We start from the raw sequence: 15,813 nt of genomic DNA, 5'->3' as shown, positions 1-15,813 counted from the left end.
CCCCCCCCCCCCCCTTAGCGCATGACCAATGAATTTAGGTAGCTTACTTGCAAGTACTAGGTCGCCACCAACACCGACACCAACTAAGGGTATCAAATAAGAATCAAAACCAAAAACAGAAACCAATTTTGGATCGAATATTCATAATCGAACCAAAACAAATAGAATATGATTACAATAAAAAATTAGGGAACAAAACCGAGGTGAGCGAGACTTGGTTTTTTCTGGTTCCAACATAAGAACCAAGGGTTAGAATCAAAATCTAATCGAATTTGCATACCAATATATTATAGTATAGTAATATACTATATTATTATATTATAATATATTAATACACTTATATATATATAGTTTTTAATTTATAATTATACTATTTATAGTAGATAAATGCTATAAATCAAGTACAGTAATAAGAACCGAGACATGTAGGAACTAAATAGGAATCAAAATCGAACATGTTTGATACGAATACCGATTTTTAAAACCAAAGCAGGACTTGATCCAGTTCTAGATCACACCATTACTCCCTAGAATCAAACTGAAACTGAACTGAATACCTGAATCTGACCCATTTTCACCCTTAACATTAACACCATTACACTTGAACTTGGTGACCATATGTTAGATGAGATTTGTTTACCATATGTCAATTTTGGTTCAAACTATAATCATTATGGACAAGAAACAAAACTACTGGATTGCCCAACAAAATTGAGATAAATTGAATCAGTTGAGTTGTGAGTCAGCACTATTGTAAGAAAACCCTCCTTCAGAGTTGGGACATCTGAAACCTACTTCTTTGTGTCATGGGAATCCTGGTCTAGAGTCTAGACCGTTGGTAGACCTAAATGCACATGTGCCCGACCTAGTTACTAAATCTTAATGTGAGAGTCGAGAGACTCAACGACTTATTTAATCCGGATGAAATTTTACTGTTACCTGAGTTGTAGGAACTTTCTTGCTATTAAGATTGTTGTAAAAAACGAAATCTCAAAGGATATTTTGAAAAATATCAAAATTTAAAAAGGAATTTATGAACTCAAAGGGGAAATTGTTGGAGGTATGATGTCATCTATTCCATTGCTTTCAAAAGTTGGCTGATTTTGAAGGGCCATTAAAAGACTAATCGAATTCTGATTTTTTACTATCCATTTACATCCCACTTGTGTAATCCAGAATTTCTCTTCCTGATAGATTTGATTCACTCTCAGTTCAGATCTCTCAATTGTCCTATGCTCTTAGCTTCTTGCCTCATTTTCTAGAATCTTTCGAATCTTCAAGAACCTCAAGATCATTAATTTCATAATTTTTATTATTAATTGGGTGCCTTTTCGAATTGGATAATAATTTTTTAGATTATCTGAATTCAGATCTGTATACCCTTTGATCAGCAAAAGAATTTATTAGAAAACTATAATAGGTGCAAGTGATGAAAGAACAAAACGCCATTGAAGAATCTTCCCATTTTCGGCATTGCCATCAGCAGGAAGACACCCAATCTACAGAATGGTTAAAGATTAGTAAAACATAAATTTGGGCATCATTTGAGCATCCCAGCATACATCACTCGAAATAAAACGGAGGAGGAGAGTTCCACCAAGAAAACATCCTAGTTGTAGCTGTATGCTTCGCCAACCTATCTGCAATTACATTGACTTCCCTGTAATTATGTGAAATGTACCAAACAATGCTCCCCAAATAATTTGCATAGAATATCTATTTTTTCTGAAATTTTCATGGAATTCAATTATTTTAATACAACTGATCATGATCATAGATTGAGAGTGACTCTATCCAGGATTTAATTCCCAAGTCATATGCATGATTTATACCTTCAAAAAACGGCTCAAACTCAGCCTTGTAATTTGTTCCCATGCCTTCAAATTTTGAATAACATCCTTACTTAAAAACTTTAAGTGGAAAATAGCTGAAGAATAGTTAATTAATAGAAAAGATATATTAAATATATACCTTGTAGCTATTGCATAGGTATTCTACTATATTTTGAGTCATTGAGGAAGTCTTTAATAGAAATTAGAGTGAAGAATAATCCAAAAACTATTTTACCTTCTCGTAATTTGACATGAATATAGTTTTTGAGGAAAGATTTCAAAATTTTTGATGATCTAGATAAATGAAAGATAGATATTATGAAGATTCCATTTTGTATATATGAATTTAAGACTTTGAGTCCATCATAAGGGTTGGCTACACCACTGGTCAATAATATATATCTTGTAAAGAAGAGTGGATAGAAAAATCATTACTTCATATATCGGACTAGTGTTTCTTGGTAGCATCTTTGCTTAATATTTTTTCTTTCTTTGGATTCAATATATTTATTTGGGAGAGGGATAGGCATGCTAGCAGATTACATTGGAATCTGAAATGCTAGCAAGATTTTAGGATTTGATAATCTTAGATACAACCGTTGGATCAAGGGAAAAGATTAAAACCTTCAATCCACAATTGCTATACCATTTTTCTCCCCTCTTTCTACCTCCCAACTCCCTTGCAACTCCTCTGTCACAGTTTCATTAAAAAAAAAAAAACAAAAACAAAAAAGATCTCAGTCTCAGTCTCAAGACGATTCGTCTTTTTAATCGTTTTCCATTCCATATCTATCCATGTTCTGGTACTCATCCATATTTATTGGGTTTTTTTTCTCTCTAGGGATTTTGTCACAGGCAAAGAAAACGAAGCAGAACAAGGCCAATAACAGAATGAAAACAGATCCATTTGTGTCCAGAGAGAGAGAGAGAGAATCTGTTATGATTTTATCCCTAAAAAAAAAAATTATGACCCTCCCTCGCAGTTTAAACAACATTAGTTTTGTTTTTCTAGGAAGCAAAACAGAGATGAATCTATTACAATTTCATCTTAAAAAAAATAAAAAATAAAATAAAAATACTATGCCACCGTTGATTTGCAGGTTAAACATCATTTAACATTTTGTTCATCACATCAAAACAGAAATGAAAATATCTGATTTTAATTAAAAATTTGGTGGGGTGTGAATTAAGATGTCTAAATTACGTACACCTAATAATAGAGATGTTGAGGATTCTATGTGGATTAAAACAAAAAAGGGAATACCTACGAACTGGATTATTGATGTTCTGTCGACTACAAGGTTCAAGATTTCTTAATCATCTTTTTTTCTTTTTTGGTAGAAAGATTTCTTAATCATCACATGAGGTAATTAAGGTCCTCTTGGAGAGGTCTCTTGTGGAAGCAAACAGAGAAAGGGTGAAGACACTCTTAGAAAGGTTTTCTTTGAGCAAATTTGGCCGTTGCTTTTCTATTTTCTGAAATGACTAGTGTTCCCACAGAGAGAAAAGGTGGGGGACATGTACGGGCGGGACGGGGAGGGAGAGAGAGACGGCAACAGAGGTTGAGGAATTTGTGGAAGTGAAGGAGAGCAGGTGGGGGACATGTACGGGCTTTACTATCCTTTGTTGGAAAAAGTGCAACATGGGTGCTCTATAGTAGTGATCTTTATGGCAAACAGTACTTCCGTATGATCAATGGACAATAGTAAACATGTCGAGACTCGAACCCACAATCAGCCAACTCGAGCAATGATGGGTTGAGGGTATTTTCACCACTAGACTGTCAACCCCATTGGTCAAATGCTCCACTACCCTTGATTAAAAAAAGTGCAACCAACCACGTATTTCCCTTTTTTTTTTTCATTTTTTTTTTTAGAAACATATTTCTCCACTACAAAGTTGTTGCCATTTGAAGATATAGAAATGTAATTCTAAAGTGGGAAGAAAAAATTAGAAAAATAAAAATAAATGATTATATAATATAAATAGATTTACGAAATTCGGTAAGATTACTCACATCCTCGGTGAGATGAGATTCTACTTCATTTATAATGTCTGTTCTTACACCTCTCTCAGATTAGTTTGATACACTTATATAATGAAACCCTGAAAACAAATTTTACTAAAATATTCCTATAGCATACGATCATCAAAATCAATCGACTTTTACCACAAATGAAATTTAAGCGTGTCCTAACATTGACTTCCTTTTTAACTTGTCTTGCAAGTTGCGAAACATAAATTTTCTTGCTTTTTCGGCCTTCTCTCCACCTTCCCATCATCCCATGTGAAGATATTTCTCCCCAAGAAACACAGGAGCTGGGGGAGAAAAATCATAATAATGACACATAGATGCTCCACTACCTATGCTAGAAAAATTATAACCACATATTACCCTATCAACCAGCTGTTGGCATTAATTGGCAAAAAGAAAAAGTTTATAAAGGTTACATTGACTTGCTGTCTAATTAACTAGTCTTTGCAGTACATAATTTTTCCTGCTTTTCCTTTTATTTCTCCTCCTCACTCTTTTGTTAGCACAAGAAGAAGAGTGGATGGATACCAATATATTATAGTATACTATACTATAATTACTAATATTAGTTTTTGATTTATAATATTACTATTTATAGTAGATAATAAATACTATAAATCAAGTACAGGAAGAAGAACCGAAACATGTAGGAATTAAATAGGAATCAAAATTAAATAGGTTTGGTACGAATACCAATTTTTAAAATCAAAGTAGAACTAGATCACACCATTACTCTATAGAATCAAATTGAAACTGAACCGAATACTTGATTCTGACCCATTTTCACCCTTAACATTAACACCATTATACTTGAACTTGGTGACCATATGTTAGATGGAAATTTGTGTACCATATGGCAATTTTGGTTTAAATTGAGACAAATTGATGGAAAAGAGAATTGCAGCTAACAAACTTATCATAAAAAGTCTCTTGTGTGAATCAGTTGAGTTGTGAGTCAGCACTATTGGAAGAAACCCTTCCTTCAGAGTTGGGACATCTGAAACCTACTTCTTTGTGTCATGGGTATCAATCCTGGTCTAGAGTCTAGACCATTGGCAGACCCAAATGCACATGTGCCCGACCTAGTTACTAAATTTTAACGTGAGAGTGACCTATTTAATCTGGAGGAAATTTTGTTGTTACTGTTGCGGGAACTTTTTTATAACATCCAGGATTGCAGTAAAAAAATGGAATCTCAAATGGTATTTTGAAAAATATCAAATTTTAGAAAAGTATTTGTGAATTCAAAGGGAAAGTTGTTGGAGGTATGTTATTTTCTATTCCATTGCTTTCAAAAATGGGCTGATTTTGAAGGGCCATTTAGAGGCTTACTCGAATTCTGATTTTTTACTATCTATTTATATCCCACTTGTGTAATTCAGATCTTTTTCATCTCGGTAGATATGATTTACTTTTAGTCCATATCTTTCTGTTGTCCAAGGCTCTTTGCTTTTTGCCTCATTTTCTAAAACCTTTCGTATCTTCAAGAACCTCAAGATCATTAATTACTTTTTTCTTTTTATTATTATTATTAGTTGGGTGCCTATTCAAATCATAAAGAAGAGTGGATATGAAAATCATTATTTCATATATGGGACTAGTGTTTCTTGGTAGCATCTTTGGTTTGTATTTTTTTTTTCTTTAGATTCAATATATTTATTTATTTCCAAAAAATGAAATTACACGTAATAAAAACCTTTTTTTTTTTCTGGTAGCAAAACCATTTGATCCATATTATGGTTTAAACTTCAAAATAATTGTCCTGCAATCTTAGTTCTCAGCCTGGGAAAAAAGAAAAGAAAGAACGAAACTTTTTTTCAAAATTCATGATGGCAGATGCTCTACTATCATTTGTTCGAAAAAGTGCAATATGTAGATGCTCCACTACCCTTTTGTTGAAAAAAGTGCAGCCACATGTTACTCCCCTATCAGGTGTCAATCAACTGTTGGCATTTGAAAATGTAGAAATGTAATCCTAAAATGATGTAGAAAAACTTAGAAAAATAAAAATAAACATAAATAGATTTACAAAATTCGATAGGATTATCCACATCTTATGAGAAAAGATCATGTTTCACTTATAATATTCATTCTCACACTTCTCTCAAATTACTTACAGAGAAAATAATTGACCACAACTATATGATGAAACCTATAATATATTTACTAAAATACCCATATAACCTATGTCCCTCCAAAATCATTCCCTTTTTATTAGGCGTATCCCACATTGACTTGCTTTTTTAACTAGTCTTGGAAGTTGTGAAACACAAATTTTCTTGCATTTTTGGCCTTTTCTCCTCCTTCCCATCATCCCATGTGAAGATATTTCTCCCCTAAAAACACCGAAGCTGGTGGAGAAAAATCATGATAATGACACATAGATGCTCCACTACCTTTGCTAGAAAAATTATAACCACATATTACCCTATCAACCAGCTGTTGGCACTAATTGGCAAAAGGAAAAAATTGATAAGGGTTACATTGACTAGCTTTCCAATTAGCTAGTCTTGCAAGTCAAGTTGCAGACTTGCACTGCATAATTTTTCTTGCTTTTCCTTTTGTTTCTCTTCCTCACTCTTTTGTTAGCACAAGAAGAAGAGTGAATTCAGAATTTTTGTCCTTTGAGCAATAGAAGCGAAGAGAGCAACAAAAATGGCTGCGAGTATTGCCACCTTCTTCATGCAAAAGCTATCAGAGTTGATCACTCGAGAAGCCAACTTACTTACTGGAGTGGATGGGCAGATCGATTCACTTCGTAACGAGCTTGAATGGATACGTTCTGTTCTTAGAGATGCAGATGGGAAATTCATAGATAATGAAAGAGCAAAGCTGTGGGTGAATCAAGTAAGAATCATCTCTTACGAAGCTGAAGATGTCATTGACAAATTTATCTTTAAAGTAGAGCATCAAAGGCAGACAAGGAGAGGTGTTGGGTCCATATGTACTTGTTATGGTAGCATCACCACCAGCCAATTGAAGCTCCGTCATGACTTGGGAAATCAGATTGAAACTATCAAAAAGAAGATTGAAGAAGTTTCAGCTAACAAATCAAGATATGGAATTGAAACTTTACAACTTGGAGAATCAAGTTCCTCGCAACAAAATTCTTCGCGGAGGCAAAGGAGGGTCCCTATGATGGAGGAAGTAGTTGATGTGGTGGGAGTTGAAGATGAAAAAGAAATCCTAGTGAGGCAGCTGATCCAAGGAGAGCCAAGACTTTCCATAATCTCAATTGTTGGTATGGGTGGTTTAGGTAAGACCACTCTGGCAAAGAAAATCTATAATAGCGATGATGTTTGTAGGCATTTTGATTGTCGCGCTTGGATTACTGTGTCTCAAGAGTACAATATTAGAGAGCTCTTGGAGGGTCTGCTAGGTCAATTTGTTGAAGTCATCAGTGAAGAGCAGCAAAAGAGATTGGCTAAGATGAGCGACCAACAGTTTCAGAGGGAGCTCTTTGGGTATTTAAAGGGAAGGAAATATTTGGTAGTAGTTGATGATATTTGGCATAAAGATGACTGGGATAGTTTGAAAGCTATCTTCCCTGACCCTGAGCCAACAACAAGAAGCAGAGTGCTCCTTACCACTCGCAATAGAGAGGTTGCACTTCATGCAGATATGGAGAGCAGTCCCCATCAATTGCGATTTTTAAGTGAAGAAGAATGTTGGATGTTGTTTTGCAAGAAAGCTTTGCCTAAGAATGTCCCAACTGTTCTGTCTCTGTCTCCAGAATTGGAGAAAGTAGGGAGAGAAATTGTGGCGAAATGTGGAGGTTTACCACTCGCTGTTGTTGTATTGGGAGGATTATTGTCAAGGAAAATCAGAACTCCAAGTGAATGGGCCAAAGTACTGAAACGTATGGAAGGCCATGATCAAATCTCACAAATATTAGCTCTAAGCTACAATGATCTTCCCTACTATTTGAAACCATGCTTCCAATGTTTAAGCGTTTTCCCCGAAGACTACGAAATATCTGCAAGGAAATTAATGCAGATATGGGTTGCAGAGGGACTTGTACAACAGAGGGGTTACGAAACAATGGAGGAAGTAGCAGAAGACTATTTAGAAGAGTTGATGGATCGTAGCATGATTCAATTATCAAGAAGATCCAGTGTTGGGATTAGAAAATGTCGCATGCATGATATGCTACGGAATCTCTCCATATTAGTAGCCATGGAGGACAAGTTTCTTGAAGTTCGGACAAATTTCAACTTTGAATCCCCAGTTCAAGCACATCGACTTATGGTTTATGGTGATCTTGGTAAGTATATCTCTCTACATCGTAACTTTCCCATACATTATTTGCGATCTCTCATATGCCACACCACACAATTAAATCCTGAAATATTTCCCAAACAAGACTGGAGATTTCTCTGTGGTGGTTTTAAGTTACTTAGAGTGTTGGATCTCCCACGGATGGGGATCACCAAGTTGCCATCTGAAATAGGTGAAATGATTCATTTGAGGTACTTGAGGTTGAGAGAGAACTGGTTATCGAGACTCCCAAAAGCCATATGCAACCTTATCAACCTACAAACCCTTGACATAAGACCTGGTTATGGGTTGCCTTCCTGCACTCAAAGTATACCTGGTGTTGTTTTCAGTAAGATGGGTCAATTAAGACATCTACACATGAATTGGGGGAGAATAAAAGGTCCATCTTCAAGAATTGGAAATCTAAGAAACCTTCAAACTTTGTCAATTATAAAAGCCGGCAATTGGATTGTGAATGGGTTGGCCCAATTGACAAATCTTCGAAAGCTGGTAATAAGATGGGTAAAAAATTCACACAGGGAGGCATTATCAAATTCTGTTCTGAATTTAAAGAACCTTCAATCTTTGTGTTTGTCAACTGCCGGTGATGAAAAGGAGGCCTTGCTGCCGACCTTGACATTCTCAAATCATGTACATCTCTATAAGCTGAAACTGTATGGAAGGTCAGAGAAATTGCTAGACTTACACGAGTTCCCTCAAAATATCACTCACTTAGAATTAGCTTGTTCCGGTTTGATGGAGAACCCAATGGCAACGCTAGAGAAGCTCCCACACTTACGAACTCTTGCACTATATCCTCATACACTGTTCGTCGACAAAGAGCACGAGGTGAAGACACCGGTCTGCTCTGCAGGAGGGTTTCCTGAGCTGCAAGAATTGGAGTTCTCTGGATTATCTAAATTAGAGGAGTGGAGGGTAGAGGAAGGGGCAATGTCTAGCATCAAGCGTCTAAAAATCTCCGATTGTTGGGACCTGAAGATGCTTCCAGAAGGTTTACAGTACATGACCACGCTCAAGGAATTGGAACTAGTGAGGATGCCTAAAGCTTTTACAGATAGGATTCTCCCAGAAAATATGGGGGAGGATTGGTACAAGATCCAACATGTACCGTTGATTGTCATAAAGTGACCATTGTTTGAGGACTTGAAATGCTACTGAGACTTTCATCTGATTCTAAAAGATGAACCATTAACTAAGGCCAATTAACTGCACTGGTGGTTCTGCGTTTGACTTCTTTTATCTTCTTGGGATCACTCACACGGGGTGTTCAATGCTCTGTACTGTTTTTCGGTGAAAGCTGAATAATTCTTATTCAACCATGGTATGATTCAGTCCATGCAATTGTGGGGTCAATATGGACCCTTAGAACTAGTCAAGTCGAAGACTTGATTATCCGTTGTTAGAAAGAAAAAATAAGTACACCGGTGGTGAATAAGTACTTAATTAGCTTTGAAAGCTGTTAGGTAGGCGTATTTCTACTAAAGGTACGTAAGTTCTTATGCCCTACTTTCCTAGTGAACTAAAAGTTGTATAATAAGTCATGCTATTTCATTTCATCTGTATCAACATGATTGTATAAATAGGATGCCTTTACTATAGGAGTATTAATCTAAAATAGGTTGTTTCCAGCTATTGATCTTACTTAAGTTTTAACTATTTTTGACTAATAAACTTGCAATTAAAGCCCAATTAATTGATATTTTTAATAGACAAGTGATTTAGTTTGTTTCTTATATATACTTATTTGCTTATTGTATTGAATATTATAGGTAATTAATCATCACATTTGAGTTCTGGAAAATAAATTTCTGATGAATAATCGGTTAGGAGTTTATATGTGGAATTTCAATAATAGGAAAAAAATAATAATTGAGAAAAAAAAATGCACTTCTATATTATTGCTGTTGTGACCTTATCATTGATAGTTTCAATTACCTCTAATCTATTACTATCTACATAAAAAATAAAAAAAATAAAAAAATAAAAATAAAAATAAAAATAAAAATAAAAATGGGAGACACCATGTGTAAGTAATACCCGTCGCGAGATTTATTGATAAAATATATTTGGTGGTGGAACTTATAGGTCGACACCGAAATTTCTCCCTTTCAATGCTATTGTGGGATTTATAAGGTGTGGACGGCATAGGTAATTGAGAATTACCTTTATGTATTTACTTTAAGTTGTGTACAACAGTATTGATACGTTATATAATTGTTGTTTGCCTTTATGTTTAATGCCCCAATGGTTATATGGTTATTTATTAAAACTCGGGTAGTGGGATCAAGTCTCCTTGGTGCTTTTCACCTTTTTTGACTTTATAAATTAGTGGTGGGTCCCACATGTCAATTTCAAGCCAAGCTAAGGGTAAAGCAGTAAATCCACATGATGGGTCACCACTTGATGGAATGGCATGTATTTAAGAAGATGGCAACTATGCATTGGCTCTTGAGCAATGGATCCCACATGTTAATTTCAAGCCAAGCTAAGGGTCAACCAGTAAATCCACATTATGGGTGACCACTTGATGGGATGACATGGGTCACCACTTGATGGAATGGCATATATTTAAAAAGATGGCAACTATGCATTGGCTCTTGAGCGGTGGATCCCACATGTTAATTTCAAGCCAAGCTAAGGGTCAAGCAGTAAATCCACATTATGGGTGACCACTTGATGGGATAACATTCATCTAAGAGGATGGCAATTATGCATTGGCTCTAGGAGAGGTGGTGAGGGATAATAATGGGATTTTATAATTTCTAATCCTATTGGTGTAAATAGTTGGACATACTGAGGGTAAAATGGATAATTCGTATCAAGTACACTATTTAAGGGTACCATAAATAGTGACATGATAGTAACATGCAATGAACCCTATTGGTAATGAAATAGGTGGATAACGGTATTATGGTCATTTCACCCATACGGGGTGAGTTGCAATATTACAAAAGTTAAAGGGTTTCAAGTGAATAAATATAACATGTAGGTGGGGTACCCAAGTCTAAGCAAAATATAAGAACTTTCACTGACTTTAGTGGGTGGCAGTGAGGGGTAAAATAGACCTTTCATATTAAATTTATTGTAAATAAAAGAAAAGAAAATTCAGATTTTGTTCTCTTACACTAGATTATGTTTTGTTGTATTGATAGAGAGAGGAAATCAAGGAGAAGAACGACGGAGGGAGAAGAATCAAATGGAGAAAATAGTACAAGTGTATGAGCTTTTCTATACCTTGTTTTGAGGCTTGGAGCTCTACCAAAGTGGGAATTTTCATTTACCTTGCATGTAAGAGATTTTGAAAGAATTAAGAGAGAAGAGATAGAAGTGGGAGAAGGAGTTGGGATGAGGAGAGTGGAAATCTAAATAGGGAAACAAGAAGAGCGTTGAAATCTCATTTAAGGTAAGAGATATGTTACTTTTATTTCTATTTGAGTTCTACAATATGTATTCTCTTAAATGGGGTTGAAAATGAGATTGGTGAGGAGATGAAGAAAAGCTAGAGAATTCTGTTTTTTCATAATCTTCCTGTGCACATATCCCATCTTCAAGATGATTTTTAAGGTCTTTCCAGTGGGTTTCTAAAATCATAATTTGCAAATAAAAATTATAGTATTACAAGTCTTTGAACCTATGGACTTGGAAGTAAGTCATTCCGACTTGTATCAAAGAAGTATGTTCATTTTTCTAAGGCTACTTAAACTTGAATTCTGTGGACGGTCTGTGCAAATATACCGACTTTAAGCCAAATTATGAGACTCTTACAGAGTGTTTCTAAGACAACTTCCTTCATAAAAATTGTAGGACTATAAAATAGCGAACTTTTAGCTTTGGAAATAAGTGATTTCAAGCTATGTACAGAAAGTTATAGTCATTTCTTTAAATTTACCCAAATCTGTTTGTTCTAAACATACCTTTTTTTTGCTAAACTTTAGGAGAGCTAAAGACTAATTTATAGTTCAATTTAAGACTTGATTATTTTATATTTAATCATCAATAATCTAGAAAAAAAACCCTGTAAAAATTCATTTTAAATGGAGTTCGGGAATGAAGGCTTGTAACATAAAATTTAGGGTTACTCACAATATATGTCTAGAAATTTTGAACCCATTATATTTTGGACTTAAGACAAATGAAAGCATGTTAACTAAATAATGGAATGATCCAATAATGGAATTTAGTATGGAATAGATATCAACACAAATAAATGAGACCTTAAATGAAATAAGAAGGCATGGGATGTGTAGCTTTGTGAGAGTAAATTACCAAAATGCAATGTATATATATGCTAATGCAAATGGCAGTAAATTAGAGGACTTACTAAGTTACTTTTATGAAATCAAGTTTTTAGATTTTTCGATTGGGTTTCTTCTCTGCTGATGGCAATGCCGAAGGTGGATTAGAGATTCAATGTTTTAAATTCATTCATTGTATATAATTTTCTCTCCTATATTAATACAATACACTTGTTGACTCTTAGCAAAAAAAAAAAAAAAAAAATTTATGACTTGGTGGACTGTTATATATAATGGTCAAGTAAACTTGGACAGCAAAAAACCTTATTAATTATAATGCTACCCTATGTAGGACACCTCCATTGTGCAAGTGCTATCGGAATTTTGGATTGTTTAACGGTAAAAAAACTCAAGATGAGTGGGACTGACCTAGTTATCCTCCCCGGTTGTATGATGGATGCCTATATGTATTACTTACTATATTGATATGATGAATTGTCATGATGATAACCTTTAAGACTATTTGTCTATGTATTATGAAATGTCTACATTTGAATTGCCAAATGGGATGTTGTGAATGAGACTAATATTATGAGATAAATGAATATTTGTGGTGATACATTGCGTATATAAAACAAGAAATCTAATTGTGACTATATTGTGAAATGATGTGCAGCTATGAGTTATGGTTCTTTGTGTATTGAAAATGTGATCAGGTTACGTACCTCACCTAACGGGGGATAAAGGGGTGAATGTACAATGTAATGTGATATAGTGTACCTCACCTAGTGGGGAAAGAAACAGTGAGTGTACAATGTTGAGATATCGTTTGCATAATATGATTGATCATTGTAGGATCACTATTTTGTGACAATGGTATGCATTACTTGATTTTTTTTTTTTTTTTTTTTTTTGAAACAGGGTAATTTATTAAGAAGGGAAAGACATCCAAAAAGGAGAGAAAAAAAGAAAAATACAGCTGACGCCACTAGCCCAACTTGCTGTCTCCACCTTCGGCAATGCCATTAGCAGAGAAAGCAAGCGAGCATACCTAGGTATGCATTACTTGATATACACATGTAGGACAGTATAAATATAGTTATTATAATATTTATTGTTGTATGTGCTAGTGTGAGTATACCTAGGGAGGTTTCTCTCACTGAACTGTCGAGCTTACCCCTTATCTTTTTCTACAGATAAAGGTCAAAGCTATAAAACTGAGAAGGAACCAGCCATGTGGATGAATATTACATTTGTCAACTAATAATTGTTGATTTGCTTGTAATTAATAGAGTTTTTGTATTTCTCAACGGAAATGTACAATTTTAAGGGAGTTGGATTGAAAGTATTGCCACAAAGGAAAGATCTTGACATTCTAATGTAGTGGAACTTTATATAATATTAGAAAACATTTAATTTTTAATGGAGGATATTGGGTTAGATTTTTTTTTTTTTATGAGTAGTCGTATTTCTTGATCATTTGATTGTCGCCCGTGAAGGTGTGACCATACCCTTATCCCGGGTTTGGGGTCACTACACCATGTATCTATTAAAAGGGAGAGGATTTTGTAAAAGGCAGTGTGGTTTCTGCACCAACATAGGGACCAATGGGAGCGCATTTAAAAGCATCAACAATAACAAAATTTTCACCTTCATGTAGGATAGGGCGATCATATTACCCTCCCATATGTCTTGGCATATCATCCACACTTCCTTTTACTATTCTCTTTCCCACATTTATAGACTTTCAAAAATATTTGATATTTGAGGTTCCCTTCTCCCTCAATATTTGTATTTCTATTTCACCCCTATGGACACCATCTCCATATGAGATTCAATTAATGCCTTTATACTTCACTTCAACTCACCGGAAAGACATAAAGAGGATGGGTAAAAAGCAGGTAAAAACGAAAGTAAATTGAAGTGCTTCACTCTTGATGGTGATGCATGGAATGACCCTTTCCTAATTAAGAGTAATGCAACTAACCAAACGAAAGGATGCAACATTTAAGTCATAGTTGTCACATTGTCTAGGCAACTCAAAGCATTGGTGGGGACCTTGACGTATAGACACCAGGAACCAAGAAGGTGTCTAGGCATTGGTGGCTGTCCAACAAGGAGGGGGGGGGGGGGGCTAAGAAACTCCTTAACAATCATATATGATTTACACTTAGTAGTTCTTGAGGAACATGTTTACTTGACAATTCATTTAGAACAAAAAAGAAAAAAAAAAATATATATATATATATATATAATTCTTTTTTTATCTTATTAAAGGTAAAAAAGGGGAAGTAGATAATAGTTAGCATGCTCAAGGTCCTAGTGAGCATAGGTTTTTTGCACACCACAGCTCACCAACTGTAATAGCTAGCAGCTGTATATAATTCATTTAGTTAAGCCATATAAAAAGGTAATGTGGTAATTTTAACCATTGGTATTAAAGGAATGGGGTGAATTGACCATGCATCAAATTTCTAATTCATATTCAATTATATATGTGTAGATAAGATACCTGATTATGTATCTGTGTAACAATTTCTGTTCTGGGGTTTACATATACACATAATTGTTGTTATAATTGAAATGGAAAAGGATTTCTTACTGAAAAGAATGGATAATTCCATTTCATTTTCTTATGTTTTCAAGGAAACACAATTTTCTTATGTTATTAAGGAAACACAAATGGAGATCCAAATCTCACCTTAAAAGGGGTCATTCGGTCTTCTGCCGATCTACTTTGCTGCAGGAAGCTAGGGTTGCAGGCAGCTCCAGGCGACCCACCCTCCCTTCTCGAAGTCATTTGGTGCAAGCCTCCATTCGCTTGGTCAAAGCTAAACATCGATGGTAGCTCCATGGGGAACCCTGGTCTAGCAAGAGGTGGGGGCGTCATTTGAGACTCCCATGGGAAAGTTATGTTCTCCTTCAAGCTCTTCCTTGGCATCAGTACGAACTACTACGCAGAATTCATGAGTTTCCTTCATGGTATCCGCCATGCAATGGATCAAAGGATTACAAACTTGTGGATTGAAACTGACTTTGTGGCAGTAGTCACCGCTCTCCAAGGTAAGTCTCTTCCTTGGTTTGCCCTTCAAGAGTGGCTCTCTCTACAACACTACCTCAGCTCTATCTCCTGGAAGATCTCTCATTGCTTCAGGGAAGCCAATCCCATTGCGGATTACCTTGCCAAATCAACTGCAAAAACAGGAGTATCTAGAATCATGGAGGAATTTCCTACTCATATTATTGAGGAAATTAGATGTGATTCTTTCTCCAAACCAAGATTTAGATTCTGCAAATAGCTTTGGAGGATCCTGCTGATGGTAATGCCGAAGGTGGGGCCCTTTCTTTAGCTACAGATCATTTGATGTACCTTTATATCTTTTTCTCTTCTTCTTTTTAATACAATTCTGATTTCTAGCAAAAAAAAAAAAAA

General features: G+C 35.2%; 1 protein-coding gene across 4 annotated transcripts; it reads left to right on the top strand.

The window, feature by feature from the left end:
• The first annotated feature begins 6,375 nt into the window (after positions 1 to 6,375).
• Positions 6,376 to 13,340, top strand: LOC122088344 (putative disease resistance RPP13-like protein 3). Of its 4 annotated transcripts, XM_042657578.1 has the most exons (3): positions 6,376 to 8,131; positions 11,298 to 13,183; positions 13,302 to 13,340. In XM_042657578.1, the coding sequence occupies exons 1-2, from the start codon at positions 6,523 to 6,525 to the stop codon at positions 11,387 to 11,389; spliced, it is 1,701 nt and encodes a 566-aa protein (XP_042513512.1). In that variant the 5' UTR covers positions 6,376 to 6,522; the 3' UTR covers positions 11,390 to 13,183; positions 13,302 to 13,340. The 4 variants fall into 4 exon arrangements, with proteins under 4 accessions (XP_042513512.1, XP_042513514.1, XP_042513513.1 ...); XM_042657580.1 differs by lacking the exon at positions 11,298 to 13,183; XM_042657579.1 differs by having other exon boundaries at positions 11,298 to 13,340.
• The last annotated feature ends 2,473 nt before the right edge of the window (positions 13,341 to 15,813 follow it).

This window comes from Macadamia integrifolia, chromosome 9, assembly GCF_013358625.1.
Source record: "Macadamia integrifolia cultivar HAES 741 chromosome 9, SCU_Mint_v3, whole genome shotgun sequence".
Lineage (NCBI taxonomy): Eukaryota > Viridiplantae > Streptophyta > Magnoliopsida > Proteales > Proteaceae > Macadamia > Macadamia integrifolia.
This window is presented reverse-complemented; position numbering and strand designations above follow the sequence as displayed.